The sequence below is a fragment of the Vigna umbellata genome, chromosome 5, assembly GCF_029865625.1.
Source record: "Vigna umbellata cultivar VRB3 chromosome 5, Vumbellata_1.0, whole genome shotgun sequence".
Taxonomy (NCBI): domain Eukaryota; kingdom Viridiplantae; phylum Streptophyta; class Magnoliopsida; order Fabales; family Fabaceae; genus Vigna; species Vigna umbellata.
Window position 1 is genome coordinate 5,625,375 of NC_142169.1, and position 20,737 is coordinate 5,646,111.

The 20,737-nt window shown below is 41.0% G+C and overlaps 2 protein-coding genes across 2 annotated transcripts; one reads left to right on the plus strand and one right to left on the minus strand.

Moving 5' to 3' along the window:
• Window positions 1–11,758: 11,758 nt before the first annotated feature.
• Window positions 11,759–15,078, minus strand: LOC124822251 (uncharacterized). The gene is made up of 4 exons (XM_088115577.1): window positions 13,219–15,078; window positions 12,292–12,825; window positions 11,911–12,195; window positions 11,759–11,827 (listed from the first exon to the last, which is right to left on the minus strand). The coding sequence occupies exons 1-4, from the start codon at window positions 15,076–15,078 to the stop codon at window positions 11,759–11,761; spliced, it is 2,748 nt and encodes a 915-aa protein (XP_087971703.1).
• A 2,455-nt stretch (window positions 15,079–17,533) lies between these two features.
• Window positions 17,534–18,922, plus strand: LOC148197580 (cytochrome b-c1 complex subunit Rieske-4, mitochondrial-like). The gene is made up of 3 exons (XM_088115578.1): window positions 17,534–18,004; window positions 18,096–18,193; window positions 18,910–18,922. Exons 1-3 carry the CDS (start codon window positions 17,534–17,536, stop codon window positions 18,920–18,922), a joined length of 582 nt encoding a protein of 193 aa, XP_087971704.1.
• The last annotated feature ends 1,815 nt before the right edge of the window (window positions 18,923–20,737 follow it).

The window sequence follows — 20,737 nt, forward strand, 5'->3', positions numbered from 1 at the left end:
CCGCTCTCCTGCCTCTTAATGATTTCTTTGATGTCTTTTCTCCAATCAGGGCGATCGGAGACCTCATGCACTGCCAGAGAATCTACCGAGGGGTTCATCATAACTTGCCTTATGACCGACGACAAGTTATCCTTCCCCTTACCCTTGGCGAGCTTGGATAAGACGTTCGCCCTCGCATTCTGCTCCCTCGGCACATGTTTAAATTCCACCGTCCGGAACTGCTTCACCAACTCCTTTACCTTGTGAAAATAACGAAGCAGCTGATCATCCCTGGTCTGGAAGCTCTCAGTTAGCTGCCCTACCACCAGTTGGGAATCCGTTCGGCATTTGACCGAAACAGCCCCCAAGTCCTTGGCCAGCTCGAGCCCCGCCAGTACTGCTTCGTACTCGGCCTGATTATTGCTTATCTTGAACCGAAAGACAATTGCCTGCTCCACCATAAAGCCGTCCGGTCCTTCCAACACAATTCCTGCTCCGTCACCAGACTTTTCAGAGGAGCCATCCACGTAGAGGATCCATTCATGATGCCCTGCTTCTTCCCAGGGTAACTCGACCGCAAAGTCGGCCAAATGTTGCCCTCGGATCGACCCTCTTGGTTCAAACTGGAGTCCAAATTCAGACAACTCCACAGACCATCCTACAATTCTCCCGGCCAAATCTGGTTTGCGCAGGATTTTCGCGATCGGGTGGTCTGTTCGAACTACCACCTGATAACTCTAGAAGTATGGCCTTAAGCGTTGTGTTGCTATTACAAGAGCCAAAGCGATCTTCTCGACCCGCTTGTACCTGGTCTCAGCGGGTTGCAAAGTTCGACTGACGAAGTATACAAGCTTGAACTCAGGCTGCTCTTGCACCAAAACCGAGCTGACTGTGTCCTCCGAGACCGCCAGGAAGAGTTGTAACGCATGCCCCTCCTCGGGTCGTCCCATAACTGGTGGGCTGACCAATATGCTTTTAACTTCATTAAAAGCTTGTTCGCACTGGTCGTCCCAATCAGCACCCGTACTCTTCTTCATGATTCTCACTATCGGCTTTATCCGCTCGGCTAACTTTGGAATAAAGCGGGATAATGAAGTCAACCTCCCCACCAGTCTCTGAACCTCCTTCAGCTTCTACGGACTTCTCATCTCCAATATCGTTCTGCACTTGTCGGGGTTCACCTCAATTCCTCTAGTTGTCAACAGGAATCCTAGAAATTTTCCCGCCGGCACCCCGAAAGTACACTTGGTCGGATTAAGGCGCATGTTGTACTTGCGAACTTGGTGGAACACTTTCGCCAGGTCTCTCACATGGTCTTCAACCGAGCGGCTCCTCACCACCATATCATCTACATATACCTCCATGCATCTGCCAATCTGGTCAGCAAAGACCCTATCCATCAGCCGTTGGTAAGTTGCTCCTGCGTTCTTCAACCCGAACGGCATAACATCATAGCAGTAATTCGCCCGCTCGGTGATAAACGCTGTCTTATCGCTGTCCGGGGGAAACATGGGGATCTGATTGTATCCTGAATACGCATCCAGGAAACTTAACACCTGGAACCCTGAAGCCCCGTCCACTAACGCATCAATACTCGGTAGTGGGTACGAATCCTTGGGACAGGCTTTATTCAGATCCGTGAAGTCTGTACACATTCTCCACTGCCCGCTCATCTTCTTCACCATCACAACGTTTGCCAGCCAAATTGTGTACTTGATTTCACGGATGAAATCTGCCTCCAACAACTTCTTCACCTCTACTGCTACTGCCGATCGCTTCTCTTCCCCCAATCTTCTCTTCTTTTGGGCCACCGGTCGGGCCTCTTTAAACAATGCCAGTTTGTGCGACATAACTTTTGGGTGGATTCCTGGCATATCAGCTACAGTCCAAGCAAACAAGTCTTGGTTTTTCTGCAACAAAGTGCCAATTAACTTGGCCTAATCCTCCTCCAACTCACTCCCGATGGTCGTCACTTGCTCTTCCTTCTGCCCGAGGCCGAAGGGCTTTGTCTCTCCCATCGGTTCTATCCGATCGTCAGTATTAGTCCTTGGATATAAGTCTGTCATGGCTACCTCCGATCGTCTTCTCCTCTGCCGGCTGGGTCGATCTGATGACGATGGCTGAACCTTTAACCCCGCCATATAACATTCTCGCGCGATCCTCTGATCGGACCGAACGGTACAGATACTTCCACTATCCAGCAGAAACTTAAGCGTAAGATGGGGTGTGGAAACAATTGCCCCAAATGCGTTCAGACATGGTCGTCCTAACAACACATTATAGGAAGTGTTCGCATCCACCAGCAAGAACCTGGTTTTCACCTCCTTGCTCCGCTCGGTTCCCAGGCATGTTCTGAGATCCACATATCCTCTGGTGTCTACTCTCTCCCACGAAAATCCTACTATCTGCTCGTTGTAGGGAGCGATCAGATCTTCGGATATGTCCATCTGTTGGAATGTTTTCCAGTACAAAATGTTAACAGAGCTGCCCTGGTCCACCAACACCTTTCCCACGCTATATCGGGCAATAACTACCGTTATCACCATCGGCTCATCCTCATTTGGATCGGGAGCGTGGAAATCCTCATCCGTAAACGTGATTGGCGGCATAGAGCGCTTTCTCACATCTACCATGTGGACGCTTTTGAGCTCCCTCAGGTTTCTCTTCCTTGCGGATGCCAATGACCCTCCCGCAAATCCACCCGAGATGGTGTTTATCGTTCCCCGCAGCGATCGGTCATGGCTGCGACTTCTACTCCGCCTGCGGTCGGGACGCCTGTCCTCTCTCCTGTCACTTCTCTCCACCCTAGACCTTCTGGGTGGACTTCTCACCTTTCGTTCCTCCTTGACAAATCTCCTTAGATGACCCGCTCGGATCAATTCTTCCACCTTATCCTTCAACACCGTGCAGTCCTCGGTGTTATGCCCTATGTTTAGGTGATAGGTGCAATGTTTAGTTCCATCTGCTTTAGGTGATGACCAGGAAGGTCTCACCTTTATCAAATCGGCATTCAAGGCTTCCTCCAGCACCCTTGCCCTCAGCATATTCAACGGGGTGTACCGTTCGTACCTACCCCCTTCGGGCCATCTCTAAACTTCTGACCCTTCGGTCGTTCGCCTGGAATGAACGGTTTCTTGCCTTCTTTCTTCTCCTGCCCCGAACTCGTGCCTTGCTCTTGCTGTTGTCTCTGGACCGCCCTCATTTCTTCTATTCTAATAAACCGAGCGGCCCTTTCCTGTAACTCGTCCAGGGTTAATGGGGGCTCTACGAACAAGTTGTCGGCAAACGGGGAAGGCCTCAGCGCGGTAGCCAGAGTACTAATGGTAAACTTCTTGCCTACACCCCGTACTTGCCGAGCGGTCCTATTGAACCTGTCCATGAAGTCCCTAAGACTCTCTCCTTTCTCCTGTTTTATGTTTGTTAACTCTAGATACGTCAGATTTCGCGCTCTACCCGCTGAAAACTGTCGTTCGAACATATCTCTCAAGGTGGCAAAATTGTTAATGGTCCGAGGTCTTAACAAGTGGAACCAAGCCAAAGCTTCTCCTTTTATTGACAAAGAAAAAACTCTGCACCACACATTTTCCCTGGGGGAGTAAATGGCCATCACGTCAACAAACGATCTCAAATGCTCCTCCGGGTCCCCTAAGCCATCATACTTTTCCAAAGCCGGAAACGCTCTATCCGGAATCTGCTCCTCCATGATCACTGCTGTGAACGGATGCAACGCTCTGGCCCGACCGGCCGGGGCCGGACGGTTTGCAGTTCGATGCGAGCCGGCCTCACTGTTCCTCTCCCCGATAATGACTATCAGAATTGGGATCTGTGCCCTCTTCCGAGTCGGACTCGGTTTCTGGCATCTCCACAAACGGCGGTACCTGAGCGCGTGCAAAAGCTAGACGATTAGCTTGCGCCCCTCCGGCCGCATCACACTCGGCCCTAAGGGTTTCAATTTCTGCCTGCATTGCTTCCATTCGCCTCCTCATCTCCTGTAACAAAGCTGCCGGGTCCTGCTCCATCCTTATGATCGTAAAGGTTGTCTTCAACTACCCTCGGCCCCACGGTGGGTGCCAAAATGTTTCTGCTGAATGGGACCCGGGAAAGTTCCTGCTACCTCCATCCGGAAACACTCCTCTTTCTCCAATCGGTCCTCACACCAATGGGTTGACCTGCAGCAAACACTCCGACGCTCAAGTCAGAATGGGCTCTTGCAAGTCTATATTTATCAAATGAACAGAGAGTTTACCTTCTCCTTTGACTGCTATTTATATGATTTCAGAGAATATTTCCCATTAATTTACCTTTTAATGGCTTTCAATGCACACTTTAAATACTCGACAATGACCGTTACCTCATTAACTACACATTCATGAGCATTCAACTGCTGTCTCCAGTCCACAATTTCATACATCTGCCCGATCGGACACGTTGAGCTTAACATGTCCGATCGGACTTATCAGGCCAGAACACCCGATCAAACATATCAGCCTTGCTTCCACCCGCTCGACCTTATCCAAACCTTCCCGGTCGGTTGCCCGTCCTCGATAGTATCAGATGTTATTACATCTTTGAGAATATGTTTTTACCATCAAGGCATTTGATTTTTTTGAAGTTGATTACTTCACTAATTGATCTTAATCTTTGGATATTCATTCAAACTTTTGTGCTTTATTTGACACCTTGTGAGATGTGTTTCAGTAGGTTTCATTTCAAACTCTTGTGTAATCCTACCACGTACGTAAAGTCATCCAAACTTTATGTTCTTTCAAAGGAGGAGCATGCATCTTGATGTACCACAAATTATATTTGTTTTTTCATGTTAACTTCTCAATCTTGGTTGTCTTTGACCATTTTCTTGACCACCTTTCTAAACTTTGAAAGAAAAGAAATAAATAAAACGAACTAATCTTCATCAAGGATCAACCATCTACATATGCAAAATGGAATAGAATCGAAAATCTAACACTCATTTATTGGGTATCCAACCAAGAAAGTCACATAAAAACGAGGAAAGAAACTTGACAAACTAGTGAATGTTGAGCATAAATGTATGAGGAAAGATCCAAAGATACAATGTGACGAGAATAATGAAAAGAAACGATATATTTGTAAACTTGTTCTTGATAAACATATGCAAGAACAAAATACAGTTATTACACAAATTGTATAGATAGAACACGCTTCAAATAAAAGAATAAATTATAGAGGTGAATTATACGAATTATAAAGTATGTATTAATCTAACTCTCAAAATATTCATGAGGCTAGATTATATGTAGAATAATTATAACGTGACTAAGTATATTACAAAATAATAGAAAGCCTAACTAAATAAATCGAGTATGTCTAATAATAATAAAGATCATATGTTAAGGCTTGAAATGAAAGAGACAAGCTTTGTAAGTAGTCTATTAGATGCTCAACAAGACACATGTCATTCTAATGCAGATGGCACACAATCTCAACAATTACTTTCAATATGGCAACAACATTTGCTTTAATATAAACATATACATTTTATGATCACATACTATGAATATAATTTGCTCTTGTTTTATTAATATAATGGTTTAACTATTTAAACTCAAATATTGCCAATGCAAAGTTAGCATATAATATTAGTGTAATCAACTCGACTTGTAAAACTTACTCTCTTAAAAAATATAAAATGCTTGGAGCTTGTATCATTTACCATCACAATTTGATATAATGTTTTTTAATAAAATCAAATAACCAAGTGACTAAATAAATCACGAAAAGCAAATTTCATTCTAACACAACTAATATTAAAAAAAAGTGAAAATTGCTGAACTAGTATGTTTGTCTTTAAATAATGTTTATATGGTATTCATAAGAAACTATTTATAAGAAAATTCAACAAGACTAACTCTCTAAATAGCTCACATTACACTATTTTATCAAATTATATTATCTCCACATATTGTAGAAAATGTTTTCTTCAATTTCATACATGTAAAAAAGGAACATACAAAATGAAACTTTATAACAAGATAAAGTACCATTCAAATTTATCCATTTATCTTTCGAAGTCATCAAAGTATTGACTCGTGTATTCTCACAAAGGATCTAATGGAGAAAAACCAACTTTTTATTATAGTGTTTTCAACTAATGTTTTCAATACAAGAAAAAAAAAACATGTTCAAAACGAGATGTATTATAAATCATAACAAGTTTAATATAGTAGATATCATGTTAACCAAAAGGCTACCAACTTTTGCTACATAAACTAAAAGATCAATACACTAGTGCAAAAACAGCGTATAACGTCACGCGTTCAACATTGAACCACTCAATAACCAACGTTAAAAATGACCGATAACATTTTTGTAAATAAATGCAATTATTAAACGTCGTTTGGAACTGTAATTCGACGTAAAAGGATATAAAACGTCGAATGCCCCAGCGTTAGACGTTAAAAGGTTAGTGAATTCAATAAAAATTTGAGCCGAAGATTGAAAATTCATTCACTTTATCTTAGCGCGCGAGACCCTCTTCTCTGCTCAATTTTTTCTCGAACGAAGTTTGATGACCATCAGATATAATCTTTCTTTCATTTTATACAAATGCATGTTAATTTACTACTTTATTTATGATTTTCATTTGTTTTAACCGATTATTTTCGTGTTCTTGTCCTTCATAGGCGCATTTTGCTTTCTCTCTCACTTGTGGCAACACTTTATTCCGATGAACTAAGGTTAGTTTTCGTTTTGAAGAACTTATTTGTTGTTATTTTTTGTTGAACTTGTTTCACTACAATAAAAGTACGTATCAGCGAAGGCTTATTACCGAGGGGCTTTGCCCTACGCTAATGCCTGCGATGTTTTAAGTTCAAAAATTTGAGTATTTGTTGCTCAAATTCCCCAAATTTCTCAAAAGCAGAACTATCTCCCTTATTCGTTGAACTCACTCTTGGCTTAGGGTTGCAACTTTGGTGGCAATCAGCCGGTTCGACGCTGCGGTTTGACGGCACGAGTTTGGTGGTGTAGACGCTGACGGAGGTTCGTTGCTGGGTGGCGCTCTTCCATTCCCTACTCTCTGTTTGAAGCGGTTCGTTGGTTTGAAGCTTGACGTTCTCGCCCTAAGGCAGTTTGAAGCGGTTGCTGTTGTGGACGCTGACGACGGTTCGTTGGTGGTTGGTTTGTGGCTAGGTTCGTGTTTTGATCCTTGTGAGTGTTGCGACAGTAATGGGGGTTGTTGGAGGTTGGCGTGTCGAGGGCGTTGCAGTGAAGTGGTGTTGGTTTGGCGACTTAGTTTGGGGTTGGGTGGTCGATGTTGTTGTCGGAGATGTCAAGGCGGAGAAGGAGGCGACGGGAGGATATTTGCTGCGGAATCTCGCCAGAGAAGTCATTGTGGGAGAGATAGAGGAGTTTGAGCGATTTTCGTGGAGGTCGAGGAAGCAGAGGTACACTAGTGGGGAGAGAGAATCAATTGGACCACGGAGGTTGAGGGAAGGGAGGAAGAGGCCCACCACTCTGCCGCTTGGGTTCCCTTCTCATATGTCTCCTTTTATGGATTCATTCGAAGCTTCGAATGATTTGTTTCACTCGTATTTTTTTTTGTTTGGATCTTTCTGTTATTTGAATCTTAGGGTTCCTCTCCTTATGATTATTATCCTTGATTGGATGCTTATGATCATCTGTAAAGCTCAAATTTTTATATGATCGATGTACTTGTGGCTGATTTACTTAAGTAGGTTACAACATCCGGAGGCAGTTCGCCTTTGTGGATTGCGACATTCTTTGTTCCCTTTGGATGATAGTTTTTGGATTTTTCATGGATGTTTTTTTATTAAAAGATGGTGTGGGATTCGTTCTCGTGTTTTCCTCTGTTATTTGATATCTTGATTTTGTTTGGTACTTTTTTTTCTTCTCTTTTTAATTCTTGGATGACATTTGGTTGGAGTTTTCTGTATTCCACTACTTTAAGGAAATTTATGCAACCTCGTTGTAGCTAAATGTTTCAAGGTCATATGTTCCTTGTCTATACAATTTTAACCCATTCTGATGAAAGGTAACTTATTCTGCTTCTATGAGGGAAGTTTAGTTTCTTTCTGATGACATTACCACTCTTGTGTCACTAGATGAATAATTTCTTGCAAAGTATTCTTGAATTTGTTATTCCTTAAGAAGATTTGTGTGTTACAGTTGGCCTAATATGCTGTTGTATGCTATGTTAATTTAGGGTTTTTGGTTTTGTAGTTTTAATTGAGCTTTGTGCATTTGTTGATTCTTTGGGTTATGCTCTTAGTTTTAAGGCTTACTTTTTCATGGGTTAATTGGTTTATGTTTATCTTGTCCAGGTTATGCTACTGATTCTAAAGAAAACAGCCTTATTCATGAAATTCCTGCAACTGTTGCGGCTGTTAAAAATCCTTCTTCTAAAAGTATATATGATGAACACAACCACGAGCGATTTGCTCATGGTGATCCAATCAAAAGGGCATTTGCCTACTTTGTCCTAACTGGTGTAACATCCCAAAATACAGTAATCACCATATAATAGAATTAATTACATTAAACAGTTAAGCAATGCAGTCTTACGCTAAAATTGAGGTCCAAAAGCCGAACGGCTTAAAGTACAGGACTAAATACATATTACAGATGTATTGAAAATTCAGAACGAACGGTTTTACAAAAATCAATAACCGAACGTCAAAACTAAAAACAACTAACTATCAACTAAACAACCGGACGCTCTATGGCTCGGCTTTAACTTCCACGTCGACCAAGTTCTCCTCTTCAAGAACATCCTCCAAAATAGCCTCGCCTTCTGCTCACATCCACACGGATGATCATTGCAACGACAGGACGAACGTACAAGGACAACAGACAACACAAGGAAAACGAAGGGTAAGCTTATGTAATTTAATTCATACATCAACATTTAACTTAAACATTACAAACAACACACAAGCATATAGTTCAACATGTATAATCATACTAAATCTATCACTAGACAGACCGTCCGGACTGTATGAATCTGTGTAGCTACAGGCGTCCTTGCACCCGAGTGATGTAGTAACTGGGATACACTCAACAGCTGCCACTCGAGGTTAGCCCTATCCAAAGTACCCCTAAGGACTAGGACCTTCTGCCGTTCCCACACATGACTTACCCCCTCTATGTGAGGATGAGTACTCACGGAACATCAGGATGGACTGCCAGCATTAGCATAACCACAGTCATACTTTACCAAATCCAATATTCAATATATATGAGTCGTTCCTCCCTGGAACGCTCGTCCAAAATCCATAATCGTATAATCAATCCATATCATAATCACCCTTTAAAATCTTATACTCTATTATCATTTTCATCTATAGTTTCAAAGACATAAAATAACGAACGTTCAGCCCTCTGAAGAACGAGGACGAACGATAAGAAAATGGACTGAATGAACTAAGAAATATGTAACGGACGTTACTTTCTACGCGGCCAGTTAAATGAACTAACTCGTTTGAATTTACACTGGTACTTAGAGAAAATTTTATTATGAAGACCTTAGACCGAATCCAATGTAAGAAGAAGAGCCAAGAATATTTAGAACTATCTTTGGAGTAATTCGCATACGGAAGTCCGATGCCAGTAAATGACCGAACATGGAAAAATATATTATTACAGTTGAACGAACGCTATTTTATCAAGGTTTACTATACAATAATACGAGCGCTTGGTATAAGACCGAGCACTATTTAGGACGAACGCTAGGTGTAAGACCGAGCGCTACTTATGACGAAGGCTTGGTATAAGACCGAGCGTTACTAATTTTAAAGTATAAGGATAGAAATGTATTATTACTTTATTTTAGATATACGGGTACCACTAGGCTGAGCCGAACGCTCAAACATAGTATTTTACAGGACGTTCGTTCTCGATCAGAATTCCTTCCAAATGAAAGAATTCCTTTTTAGGCACTTTTCTAGAAAACCGAACGGTATAAGACCGTTCGATGACGAACGTATATTATCATAGTGAGGATTTCATATTTCAGCTTTTCATCTATTTCTAATCTCAAGTTTCAACATATCAGCTCATACTTTATAACTTCATATCAAATATAAATTTACAAACTTTATACGATTCACATTTATCAACCATCAGCATACATGTCAACCAACACATACCATATTCATTCATTATAACAGCGATCGTTCATAAAACATACAGTATCAATTAAATCAAATAAGCTTCCCTTACCTGGATTCGTGACTGAAACGTCCTAACATATGTTCTTGGTTTGTCCACTACAACTTCTACCCTCAAGGTCACTCAACTCTTGTGAACTAAAACAATTTACAGAATCAAGATTTGATTCAGACAAAGTGAATGCATGCAACCAGGTTTGGTTTTGCATGAAACCTAAGAACAAAAGACTAAGGGAAGAAACTTACCAGCTTCAAACTTGAACTTGTTCGGTTTAATGGAAAGCTTATGACGTCGGGATCTCTTCTACGGTCTCTGAAATTTGATCGGAGAAAAGGAAAATGAGTTACGGTAGAGAGAAGATGGAAATGTTCTAGAGAGAAGAAGGAGAAAATGGATATTCAGAATTTTGGGGAGGAAGACGGTGCGTGCAGAAGAGTGTGGCAGGTTTTTTTCAGAAATCATTTTTGTTTGCCCCACACGAACGTCTTTTCCTTTGTAGTACTTGGTGCGGCTGTCTTCCACACGAACTGGTTGCAACTCCAGCGTTCGGTCTTGGTGAAGTTGAACGTCTTCCAACTCCAATATATGAGAAGGGTTGGCTATGTACTTCCGGAGTTGGGAAACATGAAAGACTGGGTGAAGGTTCGACAGTTGAGGTGGTAAAGCTAGTTCATACGCCACTGATCCAACCTTTCTCAGAATTTGGTAAGGTCCGACAAACTTGGGAGGTAGCTTCTTTGGACGAACGGCTCTGCCTACCCCAGTGATCGGATTTAGTTGAAGGAACACATGATCTCCTGAGGCGAACTCCAAGGGTCTTCTTCGTCTATCCGCATAGGACTTCTGTCTGCTAAGTGACGTCTTCAATCTTTCTTGTATTAGCTTCACCTTCTCAGTCGTTTGCTGGATAAGTTCGGGTCCAGTTAGCACGTTCTCTCCTTCTTGGAACCAACAAAGTGGCGTTCGGCACTTCCTACCATAGAGAGCTTCAAACGGCGCCATTCCGATGCTAGACTGAAAACTGTTGTTGTACGTGAATTCTACTAGCGGCAAGACTTCATCCCAAGCGCCTAAGTGATCTAGGACGCACGTCCTCAGTAAATCTTCGAGCGTTTGGATGGTCCGTTCAGACTGGCCGTCCGTCTGAGGGTGATAAGCTGAACTCATCTGCAGCTTGCTTCCCAATTCTCCTTGCAAAGATTGCCAAAACCGAGATGTGAATCTCGTGTCTCGGTCAGAAATGATGCTTGAAGGGACTCCATGCAAACGAACAATCTCCTTGATGTACAACTTAGCTAAGTTGGTCATCGACATCTTCAAGTTGACTGCCAGGAAGTGGGCGCTCTTCGTTAGCCGATCTACGATCACCCAAATTGAATCATGATTTCTGACCGTGCGGGGTAGATGGGTTACGAAATCCATGGAGATGTTGTCCCACTTCCATTTAGGAATCTCCAACTGCTGAAGCAAACCGCCTGGTCTCTGGTGTTCAGCCTTTGCTCGTTGACAAGTCAGACATGATGCCATAAAACGAGCGACATCATTCTTCATTCCAGGCCACCAGAATGATTGTCGGAGGTCTTGATACATCTTAGTCATACCAGGTTGTATGCTAAGACGACTGTGATGCCCTTCCTCCAAAACAATCCGCTTCAAATCTCCATCGTTTGGAACGCACGTCCTACCCATGTAACGTAATAGGTCGTCCGTTCCAGTATTGAATCCTTTAGCTTGATCTGAACCGAGCGTGTTCAAAATTTTTACCAGGTCTTCATCCTCTCGTTGCTTCATCTTGATTCGGTCAAAAACGTTACTAGATATTCTAAGGTTACAGCATTTGATGTTGTTCGGTTCCAACTCGAACTGCAACCTTAGATCTCTAAAGCTCTCCACTAGACTGAGTTCTTTCACCATCATAACCGAGACATGAACTGGTTTTCTGCTTAGGGCGTCCGCCACTACATTAGCTTTTCCCGGATGATAAAGCAGTTCAAAGTCATAATCTTTTAAGAACTCCAGCCAACGTCTCTGCCTCATGTTCAACTCTTTCTGATCAAATAGATATTTGAGGCTCTTGTGATCACTGAAGACTTGGAATGTGGATCCATACAAGAAATGCCTCCAAATCTTCAGGGCGAAGACGACCGCTGCCAACTCCAGGTCGTGCGTAGGATAGTTTCTCTCGTGAATCTTCAACTGACGAGACGCATACGCTACCGCTCGCTTCTCTTGCATCAGCACACAACCCAAACCTTGGTGAGAAGCATCGCAGTATACCTCGAACGGTTTGGCTGTGTCTGGAATAATCAAAACTGGAGCGCTCGTCAATTTCACTTTCAACTCCTGGAAGCTCGCTTCACACCGATCGGTCCATGCGAACGGCTGATCTTTCCGGGTCAACTGAGTTAGCGGAGCCACTATCTTAGCAAATCCTTCAATAAAACGTCTGTAGTAGCCCGCAAGCCCCACAAAGCTACGAACCTCAGTGACCGAACGGGGACTCTCCCATTCCAATACCGCTCGTACCTTAGTTGGATCTACCGAGATACCTCCAGCCGATACCACGTGCCCCAAAAACTGAACTTCCTTCATCCAGAACTCACATTTTGATAACTTGGCGTACAACTTCTTCTCCCTCAGTACGCCAAGTACAATTCTCAAGTGTTCCTCATGTTCGTCCTGGGTTTTGGAGTAGATGAGAATATCATCTATGAAGACGACCACAAACTTGTCCAAGTACGGCCTGAAGATGCGATTCATATATTCCATGAACACTGCTGGGGCGTTCGTTACTCCGAATGGCATCACCACGTACTCATAATGTCCATAACGAGATCTGAATGCTGTCTTCTGGATGTCTTCCTCCTTAACTCTGATTTGATGATATCCAGATCTCAAATCAATTTTCGAGAACATTGTGGCCCCATGTAGTTGATCTAACAAATCATCTATCATTGGTAATGGGTACTTGTTCTTAATGGTCAGCTTGTTTAATTGCCTATAATCTATACACAGCCGAGAGCTGCCATCTTTCTTCTTCACTAAGAGTACAGGCGCTCCCCAGGGTGATACGCTCGGCCTGATGAATTGCTTATCCATCAATTCTTCAATCTGCGTTTTAAGTTCAACCAACTCAGCAGGCGACATTCGATAAGGCTGAACAGAGATGGGTGCTGCCATCGTCACCAAATTAATGGTGAATTCAACTTCACGAGGAGGGGGAAGTCCAGGTATTTCTTCCGGAAAAACGTTCGGGAATTCATCCACAACCGATCGTCCCTTATTGTCACTACTGGACGATCGTTCTTGCTCCAATCTTCCGAATTCCTGATCTTCGTGCGTCATAATCAGGAAACAGCTGGCGCCCTCCATAATGTCTTCTTTCAGTTGGTCGAGCGTCACTGATAATTCTTCTTCTTCTTCATCCGGAAAAATTAACTTCTTCTTACCACAGTCTATGAGAATGCGATTGGTAGCCAACCAATCCATTCCTAAAATCACTTCTAACTCCTTTAAAGGTAAATAGATCAAGTTCACCTTATAACTACGCCCCTCAACCACAATAGGACCTCTAATGCATACAGTAGACGTCCTAATCTCTCCAGCCGTTGGGGTTGACACCACCAAGTCGAACTGCATCTCCCTCTCAATTATTCCCAATTTTTCAACACACGCCTTCGAGATGAAGGAGTGAGTCGCCCCAGAATCAAACAGCACACGACATGATATTCCATACAGCAAGCATTCACCAATGATAAGATTACCTGAGCTTGTTGCTTCCGCTCCAGTTATAGCATACACTCGTCCCACTGCTTGAGCTCTGCCACCTCTCGGTTGATTCCTTCCAGTATTTGGTGGCCTCATCACTACACGTCCACCCATGTTGCACTCATTCTCCAAGTGCCCATTCCGTCCACAACGGGTGCAGTGTTTTCCTCCCACTAACTGAGGACATGACGAACGGTAGTGTGGTCCTCCACATTGGAAACAAGTAACGTTTCCGTGCTGCCCAGACTGTCCGGCAGGAACCAATGCTTGAGACCCGCTTGCATTAGATGGTTGATTTGGACGAGCGTAAGGGATTCTCCTCTGATTAACGTTGCCTCTTGATACGGTTGGCCCCCTAACTACCTGTTGTTGCTTCTTGTGTCGTTCCGCTTCTGCCATATTCTTCTCTAATACCTTGGCTCTCTCAACCATAGCGGGAAATGACCGGATGCATAAACTGGAAATCAATACCTTCAGATCACTCCGCAGTCCGTTCTCAAACTTCCTACACTGCCACTCTTCACTGGTGGCCATCGTATTGAAACGGACGAGATGCTTGAATTTGTTGGTATACTCCGATATAGACATCCCACCTTGTACCAGCTGAAGAAATTCTACCTCCTTTGCAAAACTGACGCTGTCAGGGAAATATTCTTCATAAAATTTGCTCCGAAACACTTCCCACGTGATGGGATTTTGGGCGTCCGTCAAAATGGCTCTCATGCTCGCCCACCAATGGCTTGCTTCTCCGGTCAGCAAGTACTCAGTGAACGCCAACCTGTTTTCATCCGGGCATCTCTTGGCGTTGAAAATCCTCTCCATGTCTCTTAGCCACTGATCTGCCTCATCAGGGAGGCACTTCCCACTGAATTTGGCCGGATGGTGTTGCAGAAAACTCTCCAAGCTCCACTCGGTTGGATGGTTAGCGTTGGAAGAGGACGCTCCTGGTGTGCCTCTGGTGGCAGCGATAATTTCCATCAACTGCCTCTGGGTTGCCTCAGAGTTGGCGCGAGCGGCCTTCAAACTCTGTAGAGCAGCTGCGTTCAGCTCCATTAATGTAGTGTTTTGTTGTTGTAGTCTATCAATTACTGATTCCAACAACCTAGTGTTGTTGAGCGCATCAGGTTCATTGGGCTGTGGTGGAGGAGGGAGTCTAGGTGCCATTTGTTCTCTGGAAACAGAGAAAAACGAGCGTTAGTCATGTTCAAAGAGTTGAAAAATTAACTCATTAAACACACAGCAAAAACATAGTGCACTCATAACCTATAGTGTCCTTAAAAGAACAAAACTGCTCTGATACCACCAATGTAACATCCCAAAATACAGTAATCACCATATAATAGAATTAATTACATTAAACAGTTAAGCAATGCAGTCTTACGCTAAAATTGAGGTCCAAAAGCTGAACGGCTTAAAGTACACGACTAAATACATATTACAGATGTATTGAAAATTCAGAACGAACGATTTTACAAAAATCAATAATCGAACGTCAAAACTAAAAACAACTAACTATCAACTAAACAGCCGGACGCTCTATGGCTCGGCTTTAACTTCCACGTCGACCAAGTTCTCCTCTTCAAGAACATCCTCCAAAATAGCCTCGCCTTCTGCTCACATCCACAAGGATGATCATTGCAACGACAGGACGAACGTACAAGGACAACAGACAACACAAGGAAAACGAAGGGTAAGCTTATGTAATTTAATTCATACATCAACATTTAACTTAAACATTACAAACAACACACAAGCATATAGTTCAACATGTATAATCATACTAAATCTATCACTAGACAGACCGTCCGGACTGTATGAATCTGTGTAGCTACAGGCGTCCTTGCACCCGAGTGATGTAGAAACTGGGATACACTCAACAGCTGCCACTCGAGGTTAGCCCTATCCAAAGTACCCCTAAGGACTAGGACCTCTTGCCGTTCCCACACATGACTTACCCCCTCTACGTGAGGATGAGTACTCACGGAACATCAGGATGGACTGCCAGCATTAGCATAACCACAGTCATACTTTACCAAATCCAATATTCAATATATATGAGTCGTTCCTCCCTGGAACGCTCGTCCAAAATCCATAATCGTATAATCAATCCATATCATAATCACCCTTTAAAATCTTATACTCTATTATCATTTTCATCTTTAGTTTCAAAGACATAAAATAACGAACGTTCAGCCCTCTGAAGAACGAGGACGAACGATAAGAAAATGGACTGAATGAACTAAGAAATCTGTAACGGACGTTACTTTCTACGCGGTCAGTTAAATGAACTAACTCGTTTGAATTTACACTGGTACTTAGAGAAAATTTTATTATGAAGACCTTAGACCGAATCCAATGTAAGAAGAAGAGCCAAGAATATTTAGAACTATCTTTGGAGTAATTCGCATACGGAAGTCCGATGCCAGTAAATGACCGAACATGGAAAAATATATTATTACAGTTGAACGAACGCTATTTTATCAAGGTTTACTATACAATAATACGAGCGCTTGGTATAAGACTGAGCACTATTTAGGACGAACGCTAGGTGTATGACCGAGCGCTACTTATGACGAACGCTTGGTATAAGACCGAGCGTTACTAATTTTAAAGTATAAGGATAGAAATGTATTATTACTTTATTTTAGATATACGGGTACTACTAGGCTGAGCCGAACGCTCAAACATAGTATTTTACAGGACGTTCCTTCTCGATCAGAATTCCTTCCAAATGAAAGAATTCCTTTTTAGGCACTTTACTAGAAAACCGAACAGTATAAGACCGTTTGATGACGAACGTATATTATCATAGTGAGGATTTCATATTTCAGCTTTTCATCTATTTCTAATCTCAAGTTTCAACATATCAGCTCATACTTTATAACTTCATATCAAATATAAATTTACAAACTTTATACGATTCACATTAATCATCCATACTTATCAACCATCAGCATATATGTCAACCAACACATACCATATTCATTCATTATAACAGCGATCGTTCATAAAACATACAGTATCAATTAAATCAAATAAGCTTCCCTTACCTGGATTCGTGACTGAAACGTCCTAACGTATGTTCTTGGTTCGTCCACTACAACTTTTACCCTCAAGGTCACTCAACTCTTGTGAACTAAAACAATTTACAGAATCAAGATTTGATTCAGACAAAGTGAATGCATGCAACCAGGTTTGGTTTTGCATGAAACCTAAGAACGAAAGACTAAGGGAAGAAACTTACCAGCTTCAAACTTGAACTTGTTCGGTTTAATGGAAAGCTTAGGATGTCGGGATCTCTTCTACGGTCTCTGAAATTTGATCGGAGAAAAGGAAAATGAGTTACGGTAGAGAGAAGATGGAAATGTTCTAGAGAGAAGAAGGAGAAAATGGATATTCAGAATTTTGGGGAGGAAGACGGTGCGTGCAGAAGAGTGTGGCAGGTTTTTTTCAGAAATCATTTTTGTTTGCCCCACATCCAAACGGTCGTGCGCTCTTCTGTTGACACCTGCCCTCCACTTACTGACTTCAGAATGTTCCATTTTGACACTTGGCAAGGGTGCGTTAGAGTTTGTGAGTGCGTTTTTAAGGCACCTGAGCAGGGTTTTGGGAGTAATTAATGGGATTTGACAGGTGGGGTCTTGGATTTAATTTTCCAGGTCTTACAACTGGTGTTAGGTTTGTTTATGCCTCCTTGATTCGTCTCCTTGTCCTCAAGTTTGTGCTCAGCATGTCAGCAAGTAAGGATGTTCTTGCCCTGGCTTCACTTGAAGTTGATCTCTCCAGCATTGAGCCAAGCACTATTGTGACTGTTAAGTGGCGTGGAAAACCAGTATTCATCAAGCGCAGAACAAAAGATGATATTAAGCTGGCAAATAGTGTTGATATTGCATCTCTTCGTGATCCCCAGCAGGATGCTAAGAGAGTAAAGAACCCTGAGTGGCTTATTGTGATTGTGGTGTGCACACATCTGGGTTGCATTCCCTTGCCAAATGCTGGTTACTTTGGCAGATGGTTTTGTCCATGCCATGGTTCCCATTACGATATTTCTGGCAAAATTAGGAAGGGACCGACACTATACAATCTAGAGGTACCACGAACATTATACCCTTAATGTTAGCCTTTCGTTGAAAATTTAATGCTTTCACTAAGAAAACACTCATTGCCTTGCACAACACTAGGTGATTTCTCCTAAAAGTGTAAGCAGTGTTGTTCTTGATGCACTAAAGGCATGCAAGCTACTGAGTGTTGTTGCAATTGCTTTGTCAAATTGTTCAAGGTAACTATTGTTCCTTGTTTTTTAATGTTTAATTAGTTGAGAAATTTACAATAACTTGTGTGCATGGGCACATCTATTTTGCATTTGCATTTTATGTCTGACTACTATCAATTACTAAAGTGCTACTTGTTAGGATATTTGGGTTTATGTAGTCTCTTTTATCTTAAATAAATTACACTTGCGCCCTCAGTATTTATTTGAAATAAAGTTTCTCACATTCTTCCTGGTTCCAATCCTCTTCACTTGAAAACAAAATGGACATCTCAAAGTTCAATAAATTGACTATGCTTGGTGTGTTTAATTTGAAAAGAAGGGTGGGAGTTTAGATGGAGTGAGAAGGAAAACGTGGCATGATTGAAGAAGGAAAATGTGGCATGATTTGGTATATATGTGTTTAACTTCTCTCTGTTCAAAGTTTTACATTGATAAAAATAAAAAAATTTATGATAGATAAGGAAAACAAAACTCGTATATATATATATATATATATATATATATATATATATATATATATATATATATATATATATATATATATATATATATATATATATATATATATATATATTAAGTCTCAAGGTTTTATTAAAAATTGTATTAGGTCTCTTTTCACTACTGAAAATGATTAACTAATTTTTTATTCCAAAATCATGTGATTGGAGTAAAGTTGTTTGGATTTTTATTTGATGAACTTAAAGTTTCATAATCTTTAACAGGTTCTGCTACTAATAAAGTATTATATATTACATTATGTTCTTATAATTATTTTGGTATTAATAAACGTATAATAAACGAAAAAAAAATTAAAGCTATAGATTTTGGTATTAATTAAAATGTTGAAGGATTTGGGAACACTTTTACTTTCTCTTTTTATATAAGTGAGTTTTTTTGGTGCAGATGTTGCAATTTGGCTACAAGGAAGGGATGAAACACTTGTTTTATAAAAGGATGGGAAGGATTTAACAAGTCTTCAATTACTTTCCAAAATGTCACAGGTTTTTCAGAGCCCAAATCAGCTGGGTCTCTTTGAAGATAATCATATATCATTGTACTTTCCCTATAACAATGAAAATGATGCAATGGAATTAGCTTTGTCTTTGCAGAAGTTGGTGCTGAGAAACTTCGAAATGTGCATAGTGTAATGCCTTTTGAGCTGTTTTCTTATTTAGAAGTAGAATTTAAATGCTTTTCCTATGTACTGAAGTGTAAGAAGTTGTAGTGTTGTGGCAGCAAGTATCTTATGTAAAACACTACAAATATATTATGCAATATCATTTGATATCTTGTTTTCAACTATCCTTCTCCAGTAAAAATATCAGTGGTTAGTTTGATTTGATGTCATGAAAAATTTCATAATCTAAACTAGTGGAAGGAAAATAGGGCCTCTGTGCTTCGGTAATTATAGAAGGCTTTTGCTCTTCGGTAATTACCGACGGCCTTTGCCCTTTCATAATTACCGAAAGTCTTTGGCCTTTGGTAATTACCGAAAGTCTTTGGCCTTTGGTAATTACCGAAGGCTTTTGCCCTTCGGTAATTACCGAAGAGCAAAGGTCGTCGGTAATGGTTAGTGACAAACGATTTATCGACGGTCAATTGGTCGTCCCTAATCCGTCGATAATAGGCATTATCGACGGCTTTTTTGCTGTTTCCGATGGACGTGGGCCGTCGATAATGCCCTTTGTTTTTGTAGTGTTTGTTGTTGTTGTTTGGTTGAACTTGTTTGTTGTTGTTGTTTGATTGAACTTGTTTGTTGTTTGTCATTGTTGTTTATTGTTGATATTATATTACACGTTCATAGTTCATGATTTACAAAATACCAAAAACTGAAATTTGTTGTTTTTTTGCTTTACAAGTCTCATAGAGTTGTAAAAAAGATTACAATTAATTAAAAATATAAAAAAAAATTATTAACGTCGTTTATTGATAAAATTCGACATCAATTTAATGTCTCCCGATATGACGTCGTTCTCAAATTCGACGTGAAAGGCCCAAAATATTCGATGTTGTACGCTGTTTTTGTACTAGTGATACTCCATTCCCAACAGTTTTATTCAAAAGATTATATATAGAAGGTTTGTCATGCATAACTAAATAACAATTATATATAAATTGCCAACATATATTATGTGTGTCCTTATCCAAATTTGTTTAAGTGCTAGATTATAGAAATGTCTTACATGACATATAATATTGTTCTTTCCTTATAAAACCATCACTTTGTTAAATATTTCTTTCACTAAAAATTTTAATTTGTATTCCTTATAACAACTCCTTTGTTGATATTTTGGCTATTAAGTAGTTCGGGAATATTTTTCAGAAGAAAAAAACCATTATGTGGAAAGGGGATTCCGGAAGGGATAAGTCATTGTCTAGAAAATGGATTTTTGAAGTCTGCTTTTAAAAATAATTCTAAAAACATATTTTTTGCTGAAAACAATATTTCGGAATATACTTTTTACCTGCATATAACCAACGTCAAAACACAGCAAAAAATGAAGCTCTTGCATATCATACTAAATGATTTAACAAGAAAAATTATTGAAT

Coding starts and splice junctions, on each gene's coding strand:
- LOC124822251 (XM_088115577.1), bottom strand. CDS start 15,078: ATGGCACCTAGACTCCCTCCTCCACCACAGCCCAATGAACCTGATGCG. Junction 12,826..13,218: donor AGCAATTCATCAGGCCGAGC/GTATCACCCTGG, acceptor TCCAAAACCCAG/GACGAACATGAGGAACACTT. Junction 11,828..11,910: donor AACGAGAGGATGAAGACCTG/GTAAAAATTTTG, acceptor TTACATGGGTAG/GACGTGCGTTCCAAACGATG.
- LOC148197580 (XM_088115578.1), top strand. CDS start 17,534: ATGGGATTTGACAGGTGGGGTCTTGGATTTAATTTTCCAGGTCTTACA. Junction 18,005..18,095: donor CGACACTATACAATCTAGAG/GTACCACGAACA, acceptor GCACAACACTAG/GTGATTTCTCCTAAAAGTGT.